Source organism: Eptatretus burgeri, chromosome 11, assembly GCF_056783735.1.
Source record: "Eptatretus burgeri isolate ZD-2024b chromosome 11, Ebu_testis_v1, whole genome shotgun sequence".
Lineage (NCBI taxonomy): Eukaryota > Metazoa > Chordata > Myxini > Myxiniformes > Myxinidae > Eptatretus > Eptatretus burgeri.
Genome location: NC_140971.1, coordinates 44,737,830 through 44,759,171, shown reverse-complemented (window position 1 = coordinate 44,759,171; position 21,342 = coordinate 44,737,830). Strand labels below are relative to the sequence as shown.

The following is a 21,342-nucleotide window of genomic DNA, read 5'->3' as shown; positions in this document are numbered from 1 at the left end:
GGACCCCCAATCTTTGATGATAGGAGGGCAACCTCGGGGTAACATTCCCGGGTCAGATTGTGGGAGAGTGTGTCGGAGTGGTGCTGAGGCGTCATCCACCATACGGCGGTCTCCTTGGGTTAACCTGAGGCAGTCCCTTCGGGTGGGTGCCTAGAATGTCCTAGCCCTAAGAAAGGATGATCACCTGTCTCTGTTATCATCTGAGCTCAAGCGTTTGGACATCGGGATTGCAGCTCTCTCTGAGGTACGGAGACCGGATTGCGGCGAGATAATGGTGGGTGGTTACACCTACTATTGGTCTGGTCGCTCTGATGGTTACCATACCCAAGGAGTTGCTGTAGCTGTGTCCAATAAGCTGACCCCAATGATAATTGAGGTAACACCGGTCAACGAGCGTATTATGAGATTAAGGATTCGTCACTCCTTAGGTGTCATTTCCGTGGTCTCTGTTTATGCTCCGACTGAGGCGAGTGATCTCACCGTGAAGGATGCATTCTACGCCACGCTCGAGTCTGTGGTTGATCAGTGCCCCAGACGAGATACACTTCTAGTCTTGGGGGATTTCAATGCATCGACTGGAACTGATAGGGACGGTTATGAGGTGTGTGTTGGTCCCCATGGGTCAGGAACTATGAACCAGAATAGCACTAAGTTCCTTGACTTTGCAAGAAGTCTGGACTTAGGGTGGCCGGTTCATGGTTTCAGCGCCCACAAGCTCATCGCTGGACTTGGTATTCCAACGCTGGCGGTGTGGCAAAGGAGATTGACCATGTCCTCATTGACGGTCGCTGGAGGATGATCCAGAACTGCAGGGTCTACCGGAGTGCTCAGTTCCTCAATACTGACCACTGGCTTGTTGTAGCAACTCTGAAGTTGCACCTTAAATCCAGGAGAATGGTACCATCCCAGCCTAGGCTGGATGTTGGCAAGCTCAGGGATGAGAGAGTAGCTGAGGAGTTTGCGAACAGGCTGAGTGGACACTTGGGGGGTCTGGGTGCTTTGGGGGGTCCTGAAGAGTTGTGGAGCGCCTTCAAGACCACCGTCCTTGATGTTGCCGGTGGATGTCTTGGAGCTCACCGCAGGTCAAAGAAGAATTTTGTCTCTCAAGGGACACTGGATACCATTGACCAGAGTCGCAGGGCTCGGCTGAATGGCAGAGCTGAGCTGTTCAGGGAGCTGAGGCGTAAAACTGTACGTGCACTGAGGGTGGACAAGGAGGCCTATGTGCGAGGAATCTGTGAGGGGGTAGAGCATCACCTGTGGACAGGTGATTCTCGTCCCGCTTACAGGGGAATTCGCGCATTGCGTTCATCCAATCCCATCCCTCGGTGTACTGCAGTTAGAGGAGAGAGTGGTAGGCTTTTGACAGAGGAGTCCGAAGTGAAGGTTACTTTGAGCGGTTGTACCAGGCTGATCCCCCAGCTGTCGAGTTGGACGTTAGGTGTGTTACAATCCCTATTTGTGACCCTCCAATCAACTGTGGTCCACCTACGCTTGTGGAAACACGGGCTGCGGTGAACCGGTTGAAATGGGGTAAAGCTCCAGGGATCTGTGGCATCCATGCTGAACTTCTCAAGGCTGGTGTAAATGCTGCACTCGTGTCGTTGCATGCAGTTTTGTGCTCTGCCTGGAACACAGGCATCATCCCAACTGACTGGAAGAGGGGCCCACCATTGATGTACAATGCAGTATTCCTACCCCCACGTTTTCCCGTGCAGTGAGGTGTTTTAAAAATATAAGCAGTATATATGTTTTTGCTTAATGCACATAACGTCATGGGTTATTTGGGTTTTTTTTGCCGACACAGAGCTGTGGGTTGCCAATACACCGCCAAAATAAAGGTATGCATCAGAATAACATGTTGCATGCTTGGAACAAGATCGCCCATAGGGCGGGTACTCTGCTGGTTACTACAATACAACCAAGTTGATCCGTGAACCGAAAGACCATCAGGCTGGAATCTGGCATGGGCCTATCTGTGCAATAAGCAAAGATACAAAATAAGCAAAGTTTTCATCGGGGACAGCAATGTTTCCACGCAATTGGGTTTTCCCCTCCGTACCCCTGGCTCATGATTCAGAGAGCCGGGTTCAAATTCCATGTGCACCTGTATTTGTTCATCGTTTACTGGTGTCTAATCATGACTACAAACACTGATCTGTCCTGCACGTGATGCATGTACAACCTCTTCCAAGGCAATGGCAAACCACCCAGCAAAAAACCCTTGCCAAAAAACTGCTTTGGCAGGACTGAACCTATAATCATACAGTGTAAATATAGAAATGCAAAATAAATATACACCTCAAACATCAATATATAAAAATATTTTGGCTTATTTTGAATGATAGGTGAAACAACGAACAAGCGGCAGATCCTTAATTATCGAATCATTAACTCCAATGTCATTCCACAAGGAGATAGACAAGTCAGAGTTGGACAAGACAGAAAATACCCCAGCGATGCCTGGCAGGACACCACAGGACCTTGAGGCACGAGCAGGAACCGAGCCCATGGCCTTGCTGCAGTCCAATCTGGCTCGAGAACAAGAGAGAGATAGAGTAGGCATGGCTGGCATTGTGGGGCGTGGCTGAGTGCAGCACTGGAGGACCATTGTTCAAGGGAAAGGTACCGTAGTACTCCTACACAGCTCCCCCAGGTGAGGTCACAGGCTTGTCCCTCACCCGCACTTGTTGTGGCCACTTTTAGAGTGTGCCCCCACCCTCCACCATGACACGTTGCCCCTTCCCTCTCAGCCGTGGCGCAGTTTGATGGATCGATGCGCCACCCCCTCAACCACCCACCCAACCCCTGACTTGTCATACAGACGCTCAAGAAGGGCTATGTAGCGCCTCAACATTCTCCACCCAAACTCGTGCCTATTGGTCCACCAGGTAGCTTAAAGGGCCATAAAAGACGGATTACAAAAGGGAAGAACATCAACAAGGGGTGATTTAGGAATGGCGGTTTAAGACACAAACATTGAGGGTAGGTAGACATATTTCGAGACATAAAGCGACGCACATAGATCACAATTAAATTACTTCACGCTTATGCCAATACATTTAATGTGGGATATAACTAACCTATCCGATGCAAAGTTAGCCCCTCAAAGTAACTTCAACACCAATATATATAGATATATATATATATATATATATATATATAGATATATATATATATATATATATATATATATATATATACTGAATGTCATGCCCTGAAGTGAAAAACTAATTAATGGTTGGTAAGCACAAAGCTTCACAATCATACTTAGCTTGTCAAATAACTTTGACAACAAAATGACTGTTGTGGAAATTCCCAGTTCAGCGTGTCATCGCAAAAGCATCCTCATTCGAGAAAGTTTGAGCAGAGAGAACTTTTCTATAAAAGTGGCTTATTGCGCAAAGCAACTTGAATAGCTTGATTAAATCCAGCCAAGCCACAATATGAGAACTCGGCTGAAACACAAGTCAAAACTATTCCCAGACGCTCTTCTCAATGGATTATCTCACAATAAATTTCGAATCCTCAAGCAATTTCAGACATTCGGGTCCATTTTGTTGTGCAATAGTGTAATGGCCTCGAGTTTGATCTGCATGGCTGAGTTGGACTGACAGCCACTGTGGCAGCGGTGGTGATGGTGGATGTGTGAAATCGCTGTCTGGTGAAAACATGTAATAAATGCAAATGCTTCTTGGCTTCTTGGCTTGGCCATTTTTTTTTTCTTGGCCATTTTTTTTTCCCCATTTTTGAAACAAAACCGAACTAGGAACACACATTAACATGTAGGTGAGAAAATTAAACAGTTAAAACGGGACAAATAACCACCGGAACTTAACTTTGAGGACGTCAGCAGGGAGCCCCGAAGGAGACCTCTTGCCGCTCAAAACTGGAACCCTTCATGAGGATTTCATTACCACACAATCGTTTGTGTTAGATTTCCATGCCGGGGGAAGTGCCTGCTAATGTCAAACACATCGTGCCAACTGTTGTGATTTTCACAACACTTTGACAGACATCGACCGCAGCACAACACTTTAGTTGAAAGCTGCAAATGCACATGCAGCCAGCTTTTTTTTAGGGCTGGAAAGATAGCCTGGAGGTACGCACACTCACCTCTAAGCTGTCGAGCCTGGGTTTGAATCCTGACCCAGCTAAAAGTGTCATCCCAGTGGTTCACAGGCAGGGTGGACTCATCAATGCGTGTGCCATCCCTCAGATGGACGTCAAATTGGGTGTCCCCTTCTGCTGGCATTAGTTGGTGGATATTACAGATTCCATGGTGTCCTTTGAGAAGAGAAGGTGCATTTTGCCGGCACCCTGAACAAATTACAAATTCCTGCTCCAACCTACACAGGGCACTTCATCAGTGGCGTTTTCCTGCGCCTGCGAGAACCGATGCGAACCCGCAGCAAGGAAGACGACGGCTTTTGGAAATACTTCCCAATTTGAATAAGGAACAGGAAGAAAAATAGGACTGCATGTCCTGAAGCTCACTTGGATCGGGAGTAACAGTCACTCAAATTCCCCTTAGACCCCAATTTTTTTTTTCATTCCATGAACAAACTTCAGTTCATCACGGGTAATGAAGGTTGTGGTCAAGTTTCATCGAAATTGTGTGTGTAGTTTTGAAGAAGAGAGCAAATACCTATTTTAGGGGGCTCAAACCCTCCACAGAGCCCCACCAGGTCCTGAATTTTTTTTTTTGATGCCGCAAACAAACTTTGGACCATCACGGGTGATGAAGGTTGTGGTCAAGTTTCATCGAAATTGTGTGTGTAGTTTTGAAGAAGAGAGCAAATACCTATTTTAGGGGGCTCAAACCTTCCACAGAGCCCCACCAGGTCCTGAATTTTTTTTTTTGATGCCGCGAACAAACTTTGGACCATCACGGGTGATGAAGGTTGTGGTCAAGTTTCATCAAAATTGTGCGTGTAGTTTTGGAGAAGAGCAAATACTTATTTTGTGGGGTCAAACTACCCCCCCCCACCCCCTTTCTTCCAAAAATAAAAGGAGGAACATATGCTCACCCCGTATATCCCCTTAATGAGCGCAGATGTTGATGTGGTCAATACACCTTCGTTAGTCATCAGATATGAAGCTTGTGGCCAAGTTTCATCAAAACTGTGTGTTTGGTTCAAACGATAATGACTAAAGTGTTTACAGACTCACTCACCTACAGACACTGCTCGACGCATAATCTCACGGCAACGGACTCAGGTCCAGGTGAGCTAAAAATCATAACGTATTTTTGATCAACTCACACTTTAATATTCCTCTGCCAGTCTTTACTCACAAAACAAAGCTTATTACCTCCACTGTTTGCTGTCTGTCTGTCTGTTTCCTTGGCTGTGAACAGGATATCTCAAACGGTTATGGATGGATTCCGACGAAACTTGGTGGACAGGTTGGGTGTTTGACAAGGACGAATCGATTCGATTTCACATGCAGATCCGGCCTATCAATGGGATACAAAACATCAACTGTTCAGCCTGGCAGAGGTATGCGTTCTACCGAGTGCAGTTCCAGTTCCTTTCTGTATTTTCTCAGCAAAAAGTATTTCCGTTTAGACAGATGGTTAAAAAAACAAGAAGCTATACTATACTCTCTTTTATAGAGCATTGGTGCTGCCAAAGCAGTTTCTTGGTAATGGTTGTCCTGGTTGGTTTGCCGTTGCCTTTGAAGCCTTATTTATCCATGCTCTATCATTTGTAATGCTGAGCGTCGAGCAAGGAAGCAGCATGAACCATTTTTAAACTCTTTGGAACGATTCAGCCGGGGTTCGAACCACTGACCTCCCAGACTCAGAGTCGACACTCTAACCATTACACCATCAAGTCTGGTCAATAATCATAAAACCTTCAAAGAAAAACAAACATAAAACTGACAGTTTGTCATTCCACGAGAGATGGACAAGATGGAAAATTCCCAAGTTTATAAATCGAGCCTGACTTTGTTTGCACAACACTAGATTTGACTTGGCATTTTGTGTTGCCCATGAAGATACAAAACTACAACCCAGGTTGTTGATGAAATCTTTTCCCCAATGCCCTTTGGGGGTCATGGTACATAATTACCTGCAAAGGTCTTTCTAAAATACTGTTAAGGTTTCCGGTGTGAGCACGGAGTTCATGAGGGGGTTGCTCGGACTCGCGACTCGACCTTCAACCTCGAAGCTCCAAGCCACATATAACTCCACGATCCGATGGGTTGCTGGACAACCGCGGATGCCGGTTGGGACAACCTGCTCTCGCAGGATTCTCGCGCCGAATGTCACCTGACCTCACATGGTGACCCAGTTACCGCAACTGGGGACTGTGCTCTCAACATCCCACTTGTCTACTTATTTGGTACGGCCGAGCAAAATGATAGGTGGGACATTAGCTATCATGGACAGTGAATGTGTGAATCACAACTTCCCATCTATTTATTACGTACACACTATGCTGAACCAACGAAGGAAAGAGAGACAATCCTTGCTACTCAATGTTGCGTCCCAAACCCGTCGCTTTTTGTACCCACCTTACCCAGTCGCACCCAGCTGTTCCTGGCCTCTGTGTCCTTTTCTCCTGACAAGGTGGAAAGTTTGCCGTCAAACCTCGACTCAGATTCTGCAACCAGTCCAGACGGCATCAGCCCATGTGTCCTAAAAACCTGTTCTGCTGCTCTTGCTCACCCTCTGTTCTATTCTCCCTCTCATTTGCTCAAGGTCATCTGCCATCTGCTTGGAAATCAGCAAACATCACTGCCCTGCACAAAAAAGGTGCAAAAAACAGATTCTTGCAACAACAGACCAATCAGCCTTCTCCCAATCATCAGCAAAGTTATGGAATCCATCATCACTTCAGACATTAAATCCTTCCTCTTCTCCAATGGCTTGATTTTCAATAATCAATTTGGATTCAGACCAGGTCACTCTACCCTGGATATTCTGTTTTCCCAACAATGGATGGAGATCTTCAATGCCAGACATGAAACCCGAGACATATTGCATGCTTTTGATACGGTCTGGCACCCTTGCCCTGCTCACCAAACTCTTCCAATGGTATCCAAAGCCATCTCCACTCCGAGCTCGCAGACTTCCTCTCCTGTCGCAACCAACATGTGGCCCTTAATGGTAGTGTTCTGGGGCCCTGTTCTTTTTCTGGTTTTGATCAATGATCTCTCCGACTCTCTGGAAAATCCTCTTTATCTCTTTGCTGATGACTCCACCCTCTGTCATACCACCTGACATCCCTCAGATCAGCAAGCAGCAGCCTCTTTGCTCTCTGGAGATCAGATCTGGATAACATCACAAGCTGGTCCAACACATGGAACATGTCTTTCAATCCTGACAAATGTCACACTCTCACAATATCTCTCCGAAAAGACTGTGTGGAACCCCCCCACATCTACTTTCTCAAGCAGTCCTCTTGACGAAGTCCTTTCATTCAAGCTTCTGGGTCTCACTATCTGCCATTACCTTTCCTGGGAAAGCCACATTTCCAACCTGGCCTCCAATGCCAGTCGACGACTGGGCATCCTTCATTGTGCAAAGTCCTTCCTTGGCACACCTGAGCTTCTGACCATATACAAAGCTTTCATCCACAGCCTCATGGAGTACTGCTCTCCCCTCTGGGCTGGTGCTCCCACCTCTCACCTTTCTCGGCTTCACGCTGTGGAAACCAAGGCATTTAGAATCAATGGTATCTCCCGCGATGAGGCTGAGTCTTTGGGTCTCACTCTCTCACCGCAGGCTGGTCGGTCGTGTTTTTGTCTTCTTCAATCTCCTCCCTGACCTCACCCCCCCCCCTGCTCTGTCTGAGATATGTCCCCCTCACATTTCCGCAGGGTGCTCAAGGTCCGCCAGCATTCCCCTTCTTTTAAAACTACCAAAATCAAGAATCACTGCTTACCTTCACCCTTTCATTCCTCTTTTTTGTTCCCCACCTTTGGAACAAACTCCCACATTCTCTTCAATCCCGCTCTTCCCTCCAGGTCTTCAAAACAGCTGTTCACCACCATCGATTATCTCATCCCCATCCCCCATCCAAAACCATGATCTTTTCGACCCCCGCCAATCCACCCCAAACCAATCTCCTGTAAATTTCCTGCTTTCCTTCCTGAAAGTCCCTGTAGTGTCCATATTGTTTACCCTGTGTACCCCACCCCATCCCTCTCCCTTCCACAGATCTCCGCATCTCTCTGTTCCACACTGTTTTTTCCCTTCCCTTCCCCGCCCCTCTCGTCTCCTGCTCCCCTTGTATGTTCTGTGTGTTACTCTCATACGAGCCTCGACAGTATGTACAAATAAAAATAAAAATAAAACACATTTGAAGCAGTTTACCAAATTAAGCATGCATTTACAGACAGCAATTGAGTATTTACAGAAACTATGCATGTCACAAAGAAAGCAACTATCCCGTTTTTGTAAAAGCCCCTTAAACAGTCTTACTTACACTAGGACACAAGACAGGTAAACCACAATCATCCGGGAAAATTTGAGAGGAAGAACGAGAGGATAGCGGCAGTACAAGGCTTAAGTTCTTGCTCACCCTACGGAAGCAGGCAGGCTTGTGTTGATCCCGAAGTGCAGGGAAAGGAAGGGAAGGAAAGAAAGGTGGTGGTGTGTGGTTTGTATGTGTAAGGAGAGGTGCAACGTTTGCGGTGTAAACTTCAGAGGGAAAGGTGAGAGGTACGAGTCAGTGCTTCACCCAGCTCGGATGGAGGTCAATCGTTGATAGCTCTTTTGGATCATTGATAACTCTTTGTGTGTCCCAGGTAGACAAATTATGGGTTTTTAGAGAAAGAAAAAAAGAAAGAAGAGATTGTGCAAGTCAGTATGGAGTGACTGCTGTGCACCAAGGACCTCGTAGCGTCGTCTGTTCTTGGGCTTTTCCTCGTGCTCGCCCCGGCCCGGCGCAGCTCGCCCCGACCCGGCTCGCCTCAGCCAAGCTTTCCTCGGCTCAGCTCGTCCTGGCCCGGTGCAGCACGTTCCGGTAGGCTATCTCTCGGCACAAACACATAGGCAGCTTACTTCTCAAATGGGTCTCCAGTGCACACATTACCAGCTGCAAACACCTCTGGTCACTCACACCTTTTGTCCCAGACCAAGCATGGTCTCGAGGGAGCAAAGTTTGTGTGAGCACTCTCTGACCCTGTGCGAGGCATGGCTCCAGAGAGCAAAGGTTACCTAACACACTCTGACCCCACATGAGGCACCTCGTTGTTCCACACTCACAAAGGCTTTCCAGTGTCGATTGCGGTGACGATGTAGCGGATAGCTTCTCGAAGGATCAACCATCGTGGCACTGTAGCGACGGTTCTTTCCAGCCCTGGAACTGACTTGTAATATGGTTGTTATCTGTGTTCTGTGTGGCCAGTTGCATTCTGTAAGAAAGGTGCTGGGGAGGGGGGGATTCAAATGGGTCAAAGGCGTTTAGAGAAGCATGAGGCATAGAGGTTTGGAAGTGAAGGATGAGGAATTGGGATGGAGGGAGGGATGGATGGAAAGATGGATTGAAAGTGGGATTCATGGATATAAAGTGGGAAATCACACAGATGGAAAGAGCCTGGTAAACCCACACAACACAACTTCCCCGTCCCCCGTTATGAAGGAATGGGACCTGACTGAGCACACTTCCGAATGAAATATCTATCAAAGGGTTTCTTACGTGTTGAATGCAACTCCACGGGGTCCTTCTTTTCCATAACCATAACAATACCAAATGATCGTCCACCTCACCTTGTATTTGAGATCCTCCATTGCCAGACTGAAATGTTTCAGCTGAAGGTCACCAGGGACATCATCGTACGTGTAGGCTCGAGTAGAAAAGTCACAGCTCGCAATGGGCACTCGGATGATGTTGTACTCGATCCCTGAGTACAGATCGAGAGTCGAGTCACAAGATAAGCTTTCAGAAGCAACATGAGTTTTGTTTGAAATGTTTTGCTCCTTTGAATTGTGTAAAGAGAGGAAACATTAAACCATATTTTACCATAATGCTGGACCAAATTGACCAGTTTAAAAGTGACATGTATCTCTCTAAAAATCTAAGTGTGGTACTCTGCCTGAAGGCAGACTCGGTGCTTCTGAAGTAGCCTCACAACAATAATTGCACTAGGTGGTTTGCCATTGCCTTCACAGTGGTCGTCAGGGTGGTTATTTGTAATTTGTTCAGGGTGCAGGCGATAGCTCGCCTACTCTTCACGAAAGACACAGCGAGATCTTTAACGTCCACCAAATGCCAACAGATGGGATGCCCGGCTTAATGTCCACCCGAGGGATGGCACACACATTGATGAATCACCCTCCCTGTGAAACACCAGGATGAGAGTTTATAGCTGGGTCGAGATTTTAATCCAAACGAGACAGCTCATTGGAGAGTGTGCATAACTCTTGGCTATCCTGCCAACCCCCATATACCTATAACATATGCAAAAATGACAGAATGTTTGACCCACACCCAACCCCCTCATATTTCATGCATGACCCTCTTCCTCCCCTATTCCCCTACCCGGATTTCCTTTCTCGATAACTTCACATCTCTATCCATCCTTGCATACATCATGTAGATCATCCTTTACACACATTATCTGGGCCACTTATAATCTCCAACTAAATAAATAAATGCATAAATAAGGCCTAACGAGAGGGGAAGCACTCGGGAGAGTGCAAAACCTCCGCCGCCAATACTGCTGGGTCACTCAAGTGAACCTTATATCTTATTCATTAAATATGTCAACAGTGCTGACAGAGTTATAGTTCTTTTCTCCAACATTTTTTTTTTGGGGGGGGGGGGGTTGGAAATCACTTAAAACATGTAAAAATGCAAAAAAAAAAAAAAAAAAAATCCAAATTTTGTTGAAAAAAAAGTTGCAAAATTTTTTTTTTCTCTAACAATTTTTTTGGGGGGAGGGGTTGGAAATCACTTAAAACATGTAGAAATGCAAAAAAAAAAAAAATCAAAAATTTTTTTTTCTCTAACAATTTTTTTTGGGGGGGGGTTGGAAATCACTTAAAACATGTAAAAATGCAAAAACAAAATTTTTTTCTCAATTTTTTTGGGGGGGTAACAATTTTTTTTGGGGGGTTGGAAATCACTTAAAACATGTAGAAATGCAAAAAAAAATAAATTTCTCTAACAATTTTTTTGGGGAGGGGGGACCAAGTCCAAAATTTAATGGCATGATCGTTGGACCATACCTAACCCCCCCCCCCCCACCAAGTTTCGTTGAAATCCGTTGAGGAGTTTTTTCCGTAATACTGTTCACAAACAAACAAACAAACAAACAAACAGAAAGGGGTGAAAACAGTAACCTCCATCCATCTTCGAAGATGGCAGAGGTTAATTAATGCCACCAAAGTCCTGACATACAAGATATACCTTCAGGAGCAAAGTATGCTCGCAAAAGGTTCTTCTGCGCCGAAGGGGACAGACTTTTGATGTTTATGGCGGCAGAGTCGGTCACAGCTCCACCAAAGCCTTTAATCCTCTGATACCGGGTTGTGGGATTGAAGCAGAATAGAACATCTAGAGGCCACGGAAGAGCAAAAACGTTTTTGTCACTTTCCATCTCTCAAGAGCCTATTGACTCTACAGCTGTTATAACAAGTAGGCTTTAAGGATAAAGATTCAATGCGAGTGATTACGTGTTTTGTTTTTTTTACAGACTTGGATAAAACAACAAAGAAGAAAACACTAAAGCGATACACACAGGTTCACGAAGCAAACGTGTTGGATGGTCCACCTGAAAAAAGGAGCTCAGGAGCGGTTAGCGTATATTGGGAATATTAGAAACGTCGACTTGGCAATCTCAGAGCCTGGAAATAAGGCAAATAGCTATCAAATCAGCAATGATCATTGCATGGGACATTGCAATTAAAAAGATAAATAATGATGTTCGAAATAACTTTTCTTCTCTTTTGTGTGTACACCTTCATAGTCATTGCTGATTGAACCATCGTTTCGAGCAAAAAACACCATTACTGAAGTGTCAACTGTTCGCTGGCAAAAAAATAATAATAAATGGCATTGCTGTGTACATCCTTATTCCAAATCGGTACGGTACGAGTTAAATATTCCATTGATTTATTAAGTACAAAATTGGAGGGGGCAGGCCAATGCATTCACGGGGCGGGGGTAAGGGCTCTTCATGGCTGCACGTACAAGTGAAACCTTTCTCAATGATTTTCGAAGTTGCAATGCAGATACCTTTCATGAGAAAAAGAAAATGCCATCGATAAAGGGAAGAAAAGTGGAGGTTTGAGCAACTGATGTAAGGAGAAGGTGAGCCAGCAAACTTGGTTTCTTTCTTGCAGCTCTTCAGTTGCGTTGCATAAAGTTTAGCCAACACTGAGGGGATGCCGCAAGCAGGGGGTGCTGCACAATCTCTGAGAACCAATTGACGATGTTGGGGGAAAATTGTTCCATGTCCTCAATTATAGTCTCAATGACCCACTCACGATATTATTATTATTATTATTATTATTATTTTTTGTAAATGCTGTCGAGGCTCGTACGAGAGCCAACATGCAAAACGTACAAGGTGAGCAGGAGACAAGAGGGTGGGAGAGGAAAGGAAAAAAAAACCCAATGGGGAACAAAGACGTGAGGAGATCTGTGGAAGGGAAAGAGATGGGGTGGGGCACACAGGACAAACAAGATGGACACTACAGGGACTTTCAGGAAGGAAAACAGGGAATTTTAAGGAGGTGGGTTTGGGGTGGATTAGTGGGGGTAGAGAAGATTGTGGTTTTGGATGGAGGAAGATAAAAGATGGTGGTGAACAGCTGTTTTGAAGACCTAGAGGGAAGAGTGGGATGTAAGAGAGTGTGGGAGATTGTTCCAAAGGTGGGGGGAAAAAAAAAAAAAACAGGAATGAAAGAGTGAAGGTGAGCAGTGATTCTAGATTTTGGTAGTTTTACCAGAAGGGGGTTGCTGGTGGATCTTGTACGCCCTGCGGAAATATGGGGGGGGGGTGAGGCCGGACAGGAGATAGTAGAAGACAGAAAGACCAAAGACCATCGACCGGCCTGTGGTGAGAGAGTTTGAGACTCAAAGACTCAGCCTCATCTCAGGAGATACCAATGATCCTAAATGCTTTGGTTTCAACAGCATGAAGCCAAGAAAGGTGAAAGGCAGGAGCACCAGCCCACAGGACAAAGCAGTACTCCAGGCTGTGGATGAAAACTTTGTATGTGGTTAGGAGCTCAGGTGTGCCAAGGAAGGACTTTGCATGATGGAGGATGCCCAGTCGGCGACTGCCTTTGGAGGTCAGCTTGGAAATGTGGCTTTCCCAAGAAAGATCATGGCAGATAGTGAGACCCAGAAGCTTGAATCAATGGACTTCTTGAAGAGAATTGTTGAGAAGGTAGATAGGGGCGGGAAGGGGGGATTCCAGATATTCCTTTTGGGGAGACATAGTGAGAGTGTTGATTTGTCAGGATTGGAAGACATGTTCAAAGTGTTAGACCAGCTTGTTATTTTATCCAGATCTGCAGAGTGAAGCAGCTGCTGGTTGCCGATCTGAGGGATGGCAGATGGTGCGGCAGAGGGTGGAGTCATCAGCAAAGAAATAAAGAGGATTTTCCAGAGTCGGAGAGATCATTGATGAAAACCAGAAAAGAGGAAGGATTTCATGTCTGAAGCGATGAAGGATGCTGATGATTGGGAGAAGGCTGATTGGTCTGTAGTTGCAAGGATCTGTTTTTGCACCTTTTTATGCAGAACGGTGATGCTTGCTGGTTTCTAAGCAGATGGCAGATGAGCTTGAGCAAATGAGAGGGTGAATAGAACAGAGAGGGTGAGCAAGAGCAGAGGAGCAGGTTTTTAGGACACGTGGGCTGATGCCGTCTGGACCGGTTGGAGAATCTGAGTCGATGTTTGACAGCAAGCTCTCCACCTTGTCAGGAGAAAAGGACACAGAGTCCAGGGACAGCTGGGTGTGACTGGGTAAGGTCGGTACAGAAGGCGATTGTTTTGGGACACAAGATTGAGAAGCAAAACACGGTTGGAGTTTAGGTGTTCAGACTTTTCGTGTGCAGTGTCAGCTGTGCAGCTATTTGAGGTAAGGAAGGGGATGGAGGGGGAATATACACAAGAAACAGACTTAGCAAGATGCCACCAGGATTTGGAGGAGGGAGACAGGGGTGAGAGTTCAGACTTGAGATGAGAAATGTTGTTTTTCTGGCTCTCCTGAGAGTAGACACACATTTATTCTGAGCTTTGCAGAAGAAACCGAGATCGCCTTCAGTTGGATTTGCCTTCCATGAGGCGAAGGCAAGTTGTTTCAGGACAACTGCCTCGCCACAAGCTTCAGTGTACCATGGGCAGAAGAAAGGGTTTGACAACTGAATGAGATGGGATAAATCTGTGCATGAGGGAGAGCAAGTTTCTTTGAAAGAATTCCCAGGACGAGTTGATGTCGGAGAAAGTAGAGATGGGAAAGCAGTCTAGAAGTTTGATGTCTGCTTGAAGTCCCTGCCAGTTGGCCTGAGTGAAATGCCAGATGGTTTCAGCGCCCACAGGCTCATCGCTGGACTTGGTATTCCAACTCTGGTGACGTGGCAAAGGATATTGACCATGTGCTCGTTTATGGTCGCTGGAGGATGCTGGAGACCTGCAGGGTCTACCAAAGTGTTCAGTTCCTCAATACCGACCACAGCCTTGATGTAGCTACTCTGAAGTTGCAGGTAAAATCCAAGAGAATGGTACTATCCCAGCCAAGGCTGGATGCGGACAAGCTCAAGGATGAGGAGGTAGCTGAGGAGTTTGCGAACAGGTTAAGTGGGGATTTGGGGCGGGGGGTCTGTGTGTTTCAGGAAATCCTGAAGAGTTGTGGAGTGCCTTCAAGACTTCCATTCTTGATGTTGCCGGTGGATGTCTTGGAACGCACCATCAGGAGAAGAAGAAATTTGTCTTGCAAGGGACACTGGATACCATTGACTAGTCGCAGGTCCAGGCTTGATGGTAGAGCTGAGCTGTTCACGGAGCTGATGTAATAAAATCATAGATCTGGATAAAATCACAAGCTGGTGAAACATTTGGAATACGTCTTTCAATCCTGACAAATCTCACACCCTCACCATGTCTCTCTGAAAGGACCATCTGTAAAACACCTCCATCTACTTTCTCAACAATCCCCTTGAAGAAGTTCTTTCATTCAAGCTTTTAGGTCTCACTATCCACCACAATTCTTCCAGGGAAAGCCACATCTCCAAGCTCGCCTCCAAAGCCATTTGCCGACTGGGCATCCTACGTCGTGCAAAGTCCTTCCTTGGCACACCTGAACTTCAAACCATTGACAAAGCTTTCGTCCGCAATCTGATGGACTACTGCACCCCCCCCTCCCTTTGGAGTGGTGCTCCTTCACACAGAGCTCAACTTCACGTTGTGGAAACCAAGACTTTTTGGATCATTGGCATCTCCCACGATGAAGCCAAGTCTTTGGGTCTCTCACTTTCTCACCGGAGGCAAGTTGGTGGTCTTTCTATCCTTTTGTCGTCTCCCCTCAGTCCTTGCCCCACCACCTCCCTACTCCATCTGTAACCTGCCCCCCCCTATATTTCCTCATGGCGCTCAAGGTCCGCCAACAACCCCCTTCTGGTAAAAGTACCAAAATTACGAATCACTGCTCACCTTCACTCTTTCATTCCTCTTTTTTCCCACCTCTGGAACAAACTCCCACACTCTCTTCAATCCCACTCCTCCCTCCAGGTCTTCAAAACAGCTGTTCACCACCATCCAAAATCTTGATCTTTTCTACCCATTATTCCACCCCAAACCCAACTCATTCAAATTCCCTGTTTTCCCAAAGAACACAAGGAAATATTTATTTGAGGTGTTATTATACCCACCTCTGCTACAGTGATCACACCCACCTAACAATTGATGTGAATATTTTGATTACTGTCACTGCATCTGATTGTGAGTATGGGAAAGTAACCTGCCTTTGGTGGAGTTAGTGGGAGGACCAGGCAGTAAAGGTATCTGGCGATGCAGCAAGCGATCACCAGCTTGAGAACTGGTGTACACGAGCAGGTGGGCTTGATCAGGTCGAGGATCCACACCCACTACATCACAGTAGCTGCCATTGCACGCACACACGATGGAGTCATCATGAAAACTTACGGCCACACAGCTGCGTTCCTGCTGTTCAGTTCCTGCAAAGGACAAATGGACCCATTCAAATTGGTCTACGTTTCCAAATGGAACATTACATTTATTACCTCTGCCACCAAAGGTGAAGGAAGTTACGTTTTCTCCTCTGTCTGTCTGTCTGTCTGTCTGTGTGCAGGATATCGCAAAAAAATTGTGGACGGATCCGGATGAAATCTGGTGGACAGGTTGGGTGTGTGACGACGACGACCAATGGATTCAATTTTGGTGAAGATGCGAATCCGGAACTGGATACGAGAATTATTTAATTTTTAAAGTGATTCTGCACCATTGAGAGATGGGGCCAAAAACGATATGTGGCTCGACATTTCGAAAATGTGTTGAACCGGATGTGTTCTCGTGGATCAGGCATTACGTGGCGGAGGCATGCGCTCTACCGAATGCCCATCCAGTTAATATTATTACACGGGATGGGTTTTAAATTAGCTAGTACGTTAAGTTTGCATGGTCTGTGGGTGCATGTAGTTTACAACATTTTCTGTAACCAGGGACACAATAGAGGAAGTTTTCCTGTTCTTATTATGCCGTGAGAGGCAATGTCATTGACATTGGGATTAAACAGGTAAACGTAATGAATACGTGTCCTCTCTGTAAAACCAGACAAGGAACCAGGCAAGGGAAGGAGAGTGGTGCACTTCGACGTGTCAGTGGTTCGTGCGTGGGCAGATAAACCACGCTCATGACCCACCCCCAAATTTCCACAAACAATTTTTTTTTTTTTGAAGGTGCAGAAACAAGTGTAAAAAGCATTTTTTTTTAAAAAAAATGCAAAAGAACGTAGCGATGCTCAAGCCAAAATGTATGCAAACAAGGTTGGGATGGTAGCACCAGAATATAAAAGGCTCATCCCTACATCTTTTGTCATGTTACATTGTGTGAACAGAAAAATCGGGCCAATAGCCCTGGGCGCTCACTTGGTAGAAAAATGATACTGAGGAGGAAGGAAGTCAACGTCGGATGGAATCAGCAAAATGTACCAATGAACCAATGTTATGGGCCTGATTTTTTTAAATGTTGTGACCAAGCTTTGGTCCATCACGGATGATGAAGGTCGTGGTCAAGTTTCATCGGAATTGTGCGTGTAGTTTCTGAGAAGAAAGTAAATACTTATTTTGGGAGACAACCCCCCATAAACACCTTCGGGGATGATTTTTTTTTTTTTCTTGCTCTGAGCAAACTTTGGTACACACCGGGTGATGAGGGTTGTGGTCAAGTTTCATCGAAATCGTATGTGTAGTTTCAGAGAAGAAGTTGCAAGTGTTTATGGATGGATGCATGGATGGATGGACGACACTGCATCTCATCAGCTCTCCGGAACTACGTTCCAGGTGAGCTAAAAAAAACAAATCGAATTATCGATAGTGCACATCAAGGAAAGCATAGCATCTGCCCCTGTCTGAGATGGCATACAATCCTGACCATCAGAAGACCCCCAACTCCATTCCCAAGCATTACACGAGGAAAGGGTCAAGAGCGGTGTACTTTGAGGATGTCAAACTTCAGGCGGACTCTAAACTATGTCGAAGAAGGTACAACAAACGTACACTGCGAGAAAGTCGATACTTATAGCTTCCAAGATATCAAAGGAAGCATAGCATTATTACAATTGATTACCGATTGCTTTAGCAGTGCACTCCAGTCATCTCAGAGGAACAACTTGTAGCTGATCAGGATTTAGCAGTGCACATCCCTGCTCGCTTGCAAACCATGTAGCCTGGCTTTAACAATACAAATATACATGGCAGCAAGCAAACTACAAACAATTAAATTGGGGCTACTTTAATTACTATCTGTGGCTTGTGGTCAGACTTTAAGCAGTTTACATTCTGCCAGCTTGTTAGATCTGGTCAGTGCTCAGGCTTTAGTAATGTACAAGGCAGCAAGACGATTACAAGATATCACTAATTTGCCAACAGTTTCCACTGGCCAATCGGAACTTTTGACAACCGACAAGTCCTTCATTTCGCAGCATAATGAAATGATGCTCTCCCCTTTGGGTTGGCACCCCTACCTCACACCTTGCCCTTCCTGATGCCGTGCAAAGTAAGGCCCTCTACATAGCTGGGATATTACATGATGAAGCTGAGTGTTGAGGCCTGATACTTTCACATCACAGACAGGTTTGTGGCCTCTCCACCTCCTTTTTGGTCTTGCACCCTCTGCACTCTCTTGGTTCTGTCCCTCCCAGGTTTCTGCAAGACACATACAGTCTGCCAGCAACCCTCTTGTTAAACTCCCAAAATCCAGACTCGCCGCCCACCACCACCCATTTGTTCCTCTTCTCTCTCACCTGTGGAACCAACTTCCCCAGTCTGTTCAGTCCCATTCTTCCCTCCAGGAATTCAATGCAGCTGTTCACAACTACCTCAGGTCAATCCTCCCCCCCAATCCATATATGATCTCCTCTACCCCCAAATGATCCCATTGTCAAGCACTCCCTTTTCCACTTTATTGTGACCCCCCCCCCCGCTCCCTCACTTCTTTTTGTTACTTATGAAATCCTATATTGATGACTTCCGTCGTCTGTCTGTCTGTCTGTCTGTCTGTCTGTCTGTCTGTCTGTCTGTCTGTCTGTCTGTCTGTCTGTCTGTCTGTCTGTCTGTCTGTCTGTCTGTCTGTCTGTCTGTCTGTCTGTCTGTCTGTCTGTGCACGATAATTCGAGAACGGAAGAAGCTACCAATGTCAAATTACACCACATGATTCAGGAGGGTGGTGGCTTGCGCTGATTAGATTTTGGTCAAAATCGGTCAAAGGTCAAGGTCACAGTGAGGTCAAACATCCAAAACATTCGATTTTTGATGGTTTGGTACAGAATCATCGTAGAAACTTCTGGTTTGCGTCGGGACCTTCTCGAGAGACAACTTTTATTAGACAAGGTCAGACGTCAAGTTGATGATTTCGTAAGTACCAGTCTATGACTGCTTGTTTGTACCTTTTCCATTTCATTCCCACTTTCCCCTTCTTGCTGCGTTTCATTCAGCTTGTTCAACCCCACGTGTCCTTCTCCCCCTCCGCTTGATCTGTCTCTCTCATTCTCACTTCGACTCTGCCGTTTGTGTTTCCCCCTTTTCCATTCGATTCTGCTTTTGCTTTTTCACAATACAAACCTTGACCTTGCAAACAAACAAAAAAAATTGGCATTTGAATACGGCATTTACTTCTGACTCCTGTAAATCAGTCACAATGCTTAACAAGCTCACAAATTACTCAAGGAAGACGTAAAGACAGACCTCACCTTGTTTTTTTTTTATTATCATCCCGATCATATTTTTTTCTCACCTTGTTTTTTTTTATTATCATCCCGATCACATCCTTTTTGACATTGCCATCGAGACATGCTTTTGGAATTTTTTTTCATGCTTCCTATCCTTTTTTGAAAGAGAGTAATAAAAGAAAAAAAAATTGCTTCGAAGTTCAGAATAAACAAAAATAATTAATCAATAAACTATAATGGTGCTCGGTAGAGCAGATACCTCCGCCAGGCTGAACAGTTCACATTTTGTGTCCCACCGACAGGCCGGATCTGGATTCAGACCTGAACCAATATCGAATCTGCTCGTTCTTGTCACACACCTAACTTTTCTACCAAGTTTTGTGCTAATCCGTCCACAATTTTTTGAGATATCATGCTACATAATCGATTTTGGCCCTTTCCCTCAATAGTGAAGAATCAATTTTAAAAATATCTAGTATCCTGATACATATCTTCAGCAAAATCGAATCAATTAGTCCTCATCACACACCCAACCTGTCCACCCAAGTTTCATCTGAATCCGTCCGTAACTGTTTGAGATATCATGTTCACAGACAGACAGACAGACAGGGTGAAAACATAACCTCCGTCCACCTCAGGTGGCAGACGTAAAAAGGAAAGAACACAAGTTCTCATTGAGGAACTTAGCCTCCGACCGCACCTCAAAAATGGGACGTGGAGATTTTACAAGCATGTTAAATTATAAAATTAATAAATACGTACATAAATAAATCGATAAAATAATTAAGGGTGGTCAAAAAGTAAAAATGTACATAAATAAATAATTCCGGGTGGTATGTTGGTGGCAGTGATGTTAAAGTCAATATAAATATATAAATTACAGGTCTGAAGACGACGATGGTTCACGAGCGGTATTTGACGAGGTAGATTGTTTCAGAAGTCAAGGATGAGACAATGTGATAATGTTTGACCAAGTTATAAAAATGATCAACATGATGTGGTACGAGTGACGGGTTATTTGCTGCAAAATGTCGAAAATCCGGTTTCGTTCAACAACTTTAAAAATTTGACCTTTGTGGCCTTTAAAGGTCAAGGATTATGACCTTTGGTGCAAAACTTCCTCCGGAACATTCCAGGAACAATACAACATCATATAGGCTATATGGCATTTCGCACTCATCGGATTATCCAAACTTTGATGAAATCAGCGTAAAAACAAACTTGAAGGGGGCGCCACGGGCAAGGTGTTCGAGATAGAGAAAAATGGTTTCAAGACTTTAGGTGGGAAATGACCTCAAGATTATGGATAAAAAATATTGTCATCCGAGCTCTCAAAGTTTGGGCGGTCGTATGATTTTTATGTCAAAATTTGAAATTTCCTAAATTTTTGACCTTGTGACGAAAATGAAAAAAATCAGACAACGACAAGTTTTAGATAATTCATTTTGCTATTCAAATACTGAAGAACCCATTCCATTCAGTCAATTCGAGGAGAAGATAGATTTTTAATCCGACTACCCACTAAAAATGGCTATTTTTGGGTGTGGCTCCGTCCACAATGGGTATAGCACAACCTCATCCAGGAAAACACAACGAGACATTGATGTTGAACAACCAACCAATTTTCATCAAGAGCGGATCAAAGTCCACGGAGTTATGCTCTGGACAGACAGACAGACAGACAGACAGAGACAGACAGAGACAGACAGACAGACAGACAGACAGACAGACAGACAGACAGAGACACACAGATAGACAAACACACACACAGACAGACACACACAGACAGACACACACACACACAGACAGACACACACACACACAGACAGACACACACACAGACAGACACACACACACACACACACACACAGACAGACACACACACAGACAGACACACACACACACAGACAGACACACACACACACACACAGACAGACACACACACACACACAGACAGACACACACACA

The 21,342-nt window shown here is 45.3% G+C and overlaps 1 protein-coding gene across 10 annotated transcripts in view; it reads right to left on the bottom strand.

Moving 5' to 3' along the window:
- The window catches only part of GBA1 (glucosylceramidase beta 1), a 113,906-nt gene that overhangs the window by 91,855 nt on the left and 709 nt on the right, over positions 1-21,342 (bottom strand). For all 10 annotated transcript variants that reach the window (XR_015049279.1, XR_015049280.1, XR_015049281.1 and 7 more), the window contains exons 2-4: positions 15,932-16,144; positions 11,367-11,513; positions 9,725-9,858 (exon numbers count right to left, since the gene is read on the bottom strand). Coding sequence is in view for 4 of the 10 variants with exons in the window: in XM_085846289.1 (XP_085702415.1) it covers positions 9,725-9,858; positions 11,367-11,513; positions 15,932-16,144 (494 nt within the window). In the remaining 6 variants the exon portion in view is untranslated. The remainder of the gene's footprint in view (positions 1-9,724; positions 9,859-11,366; positions 11,514-15,931; positions 16,145-21,342) is intronic.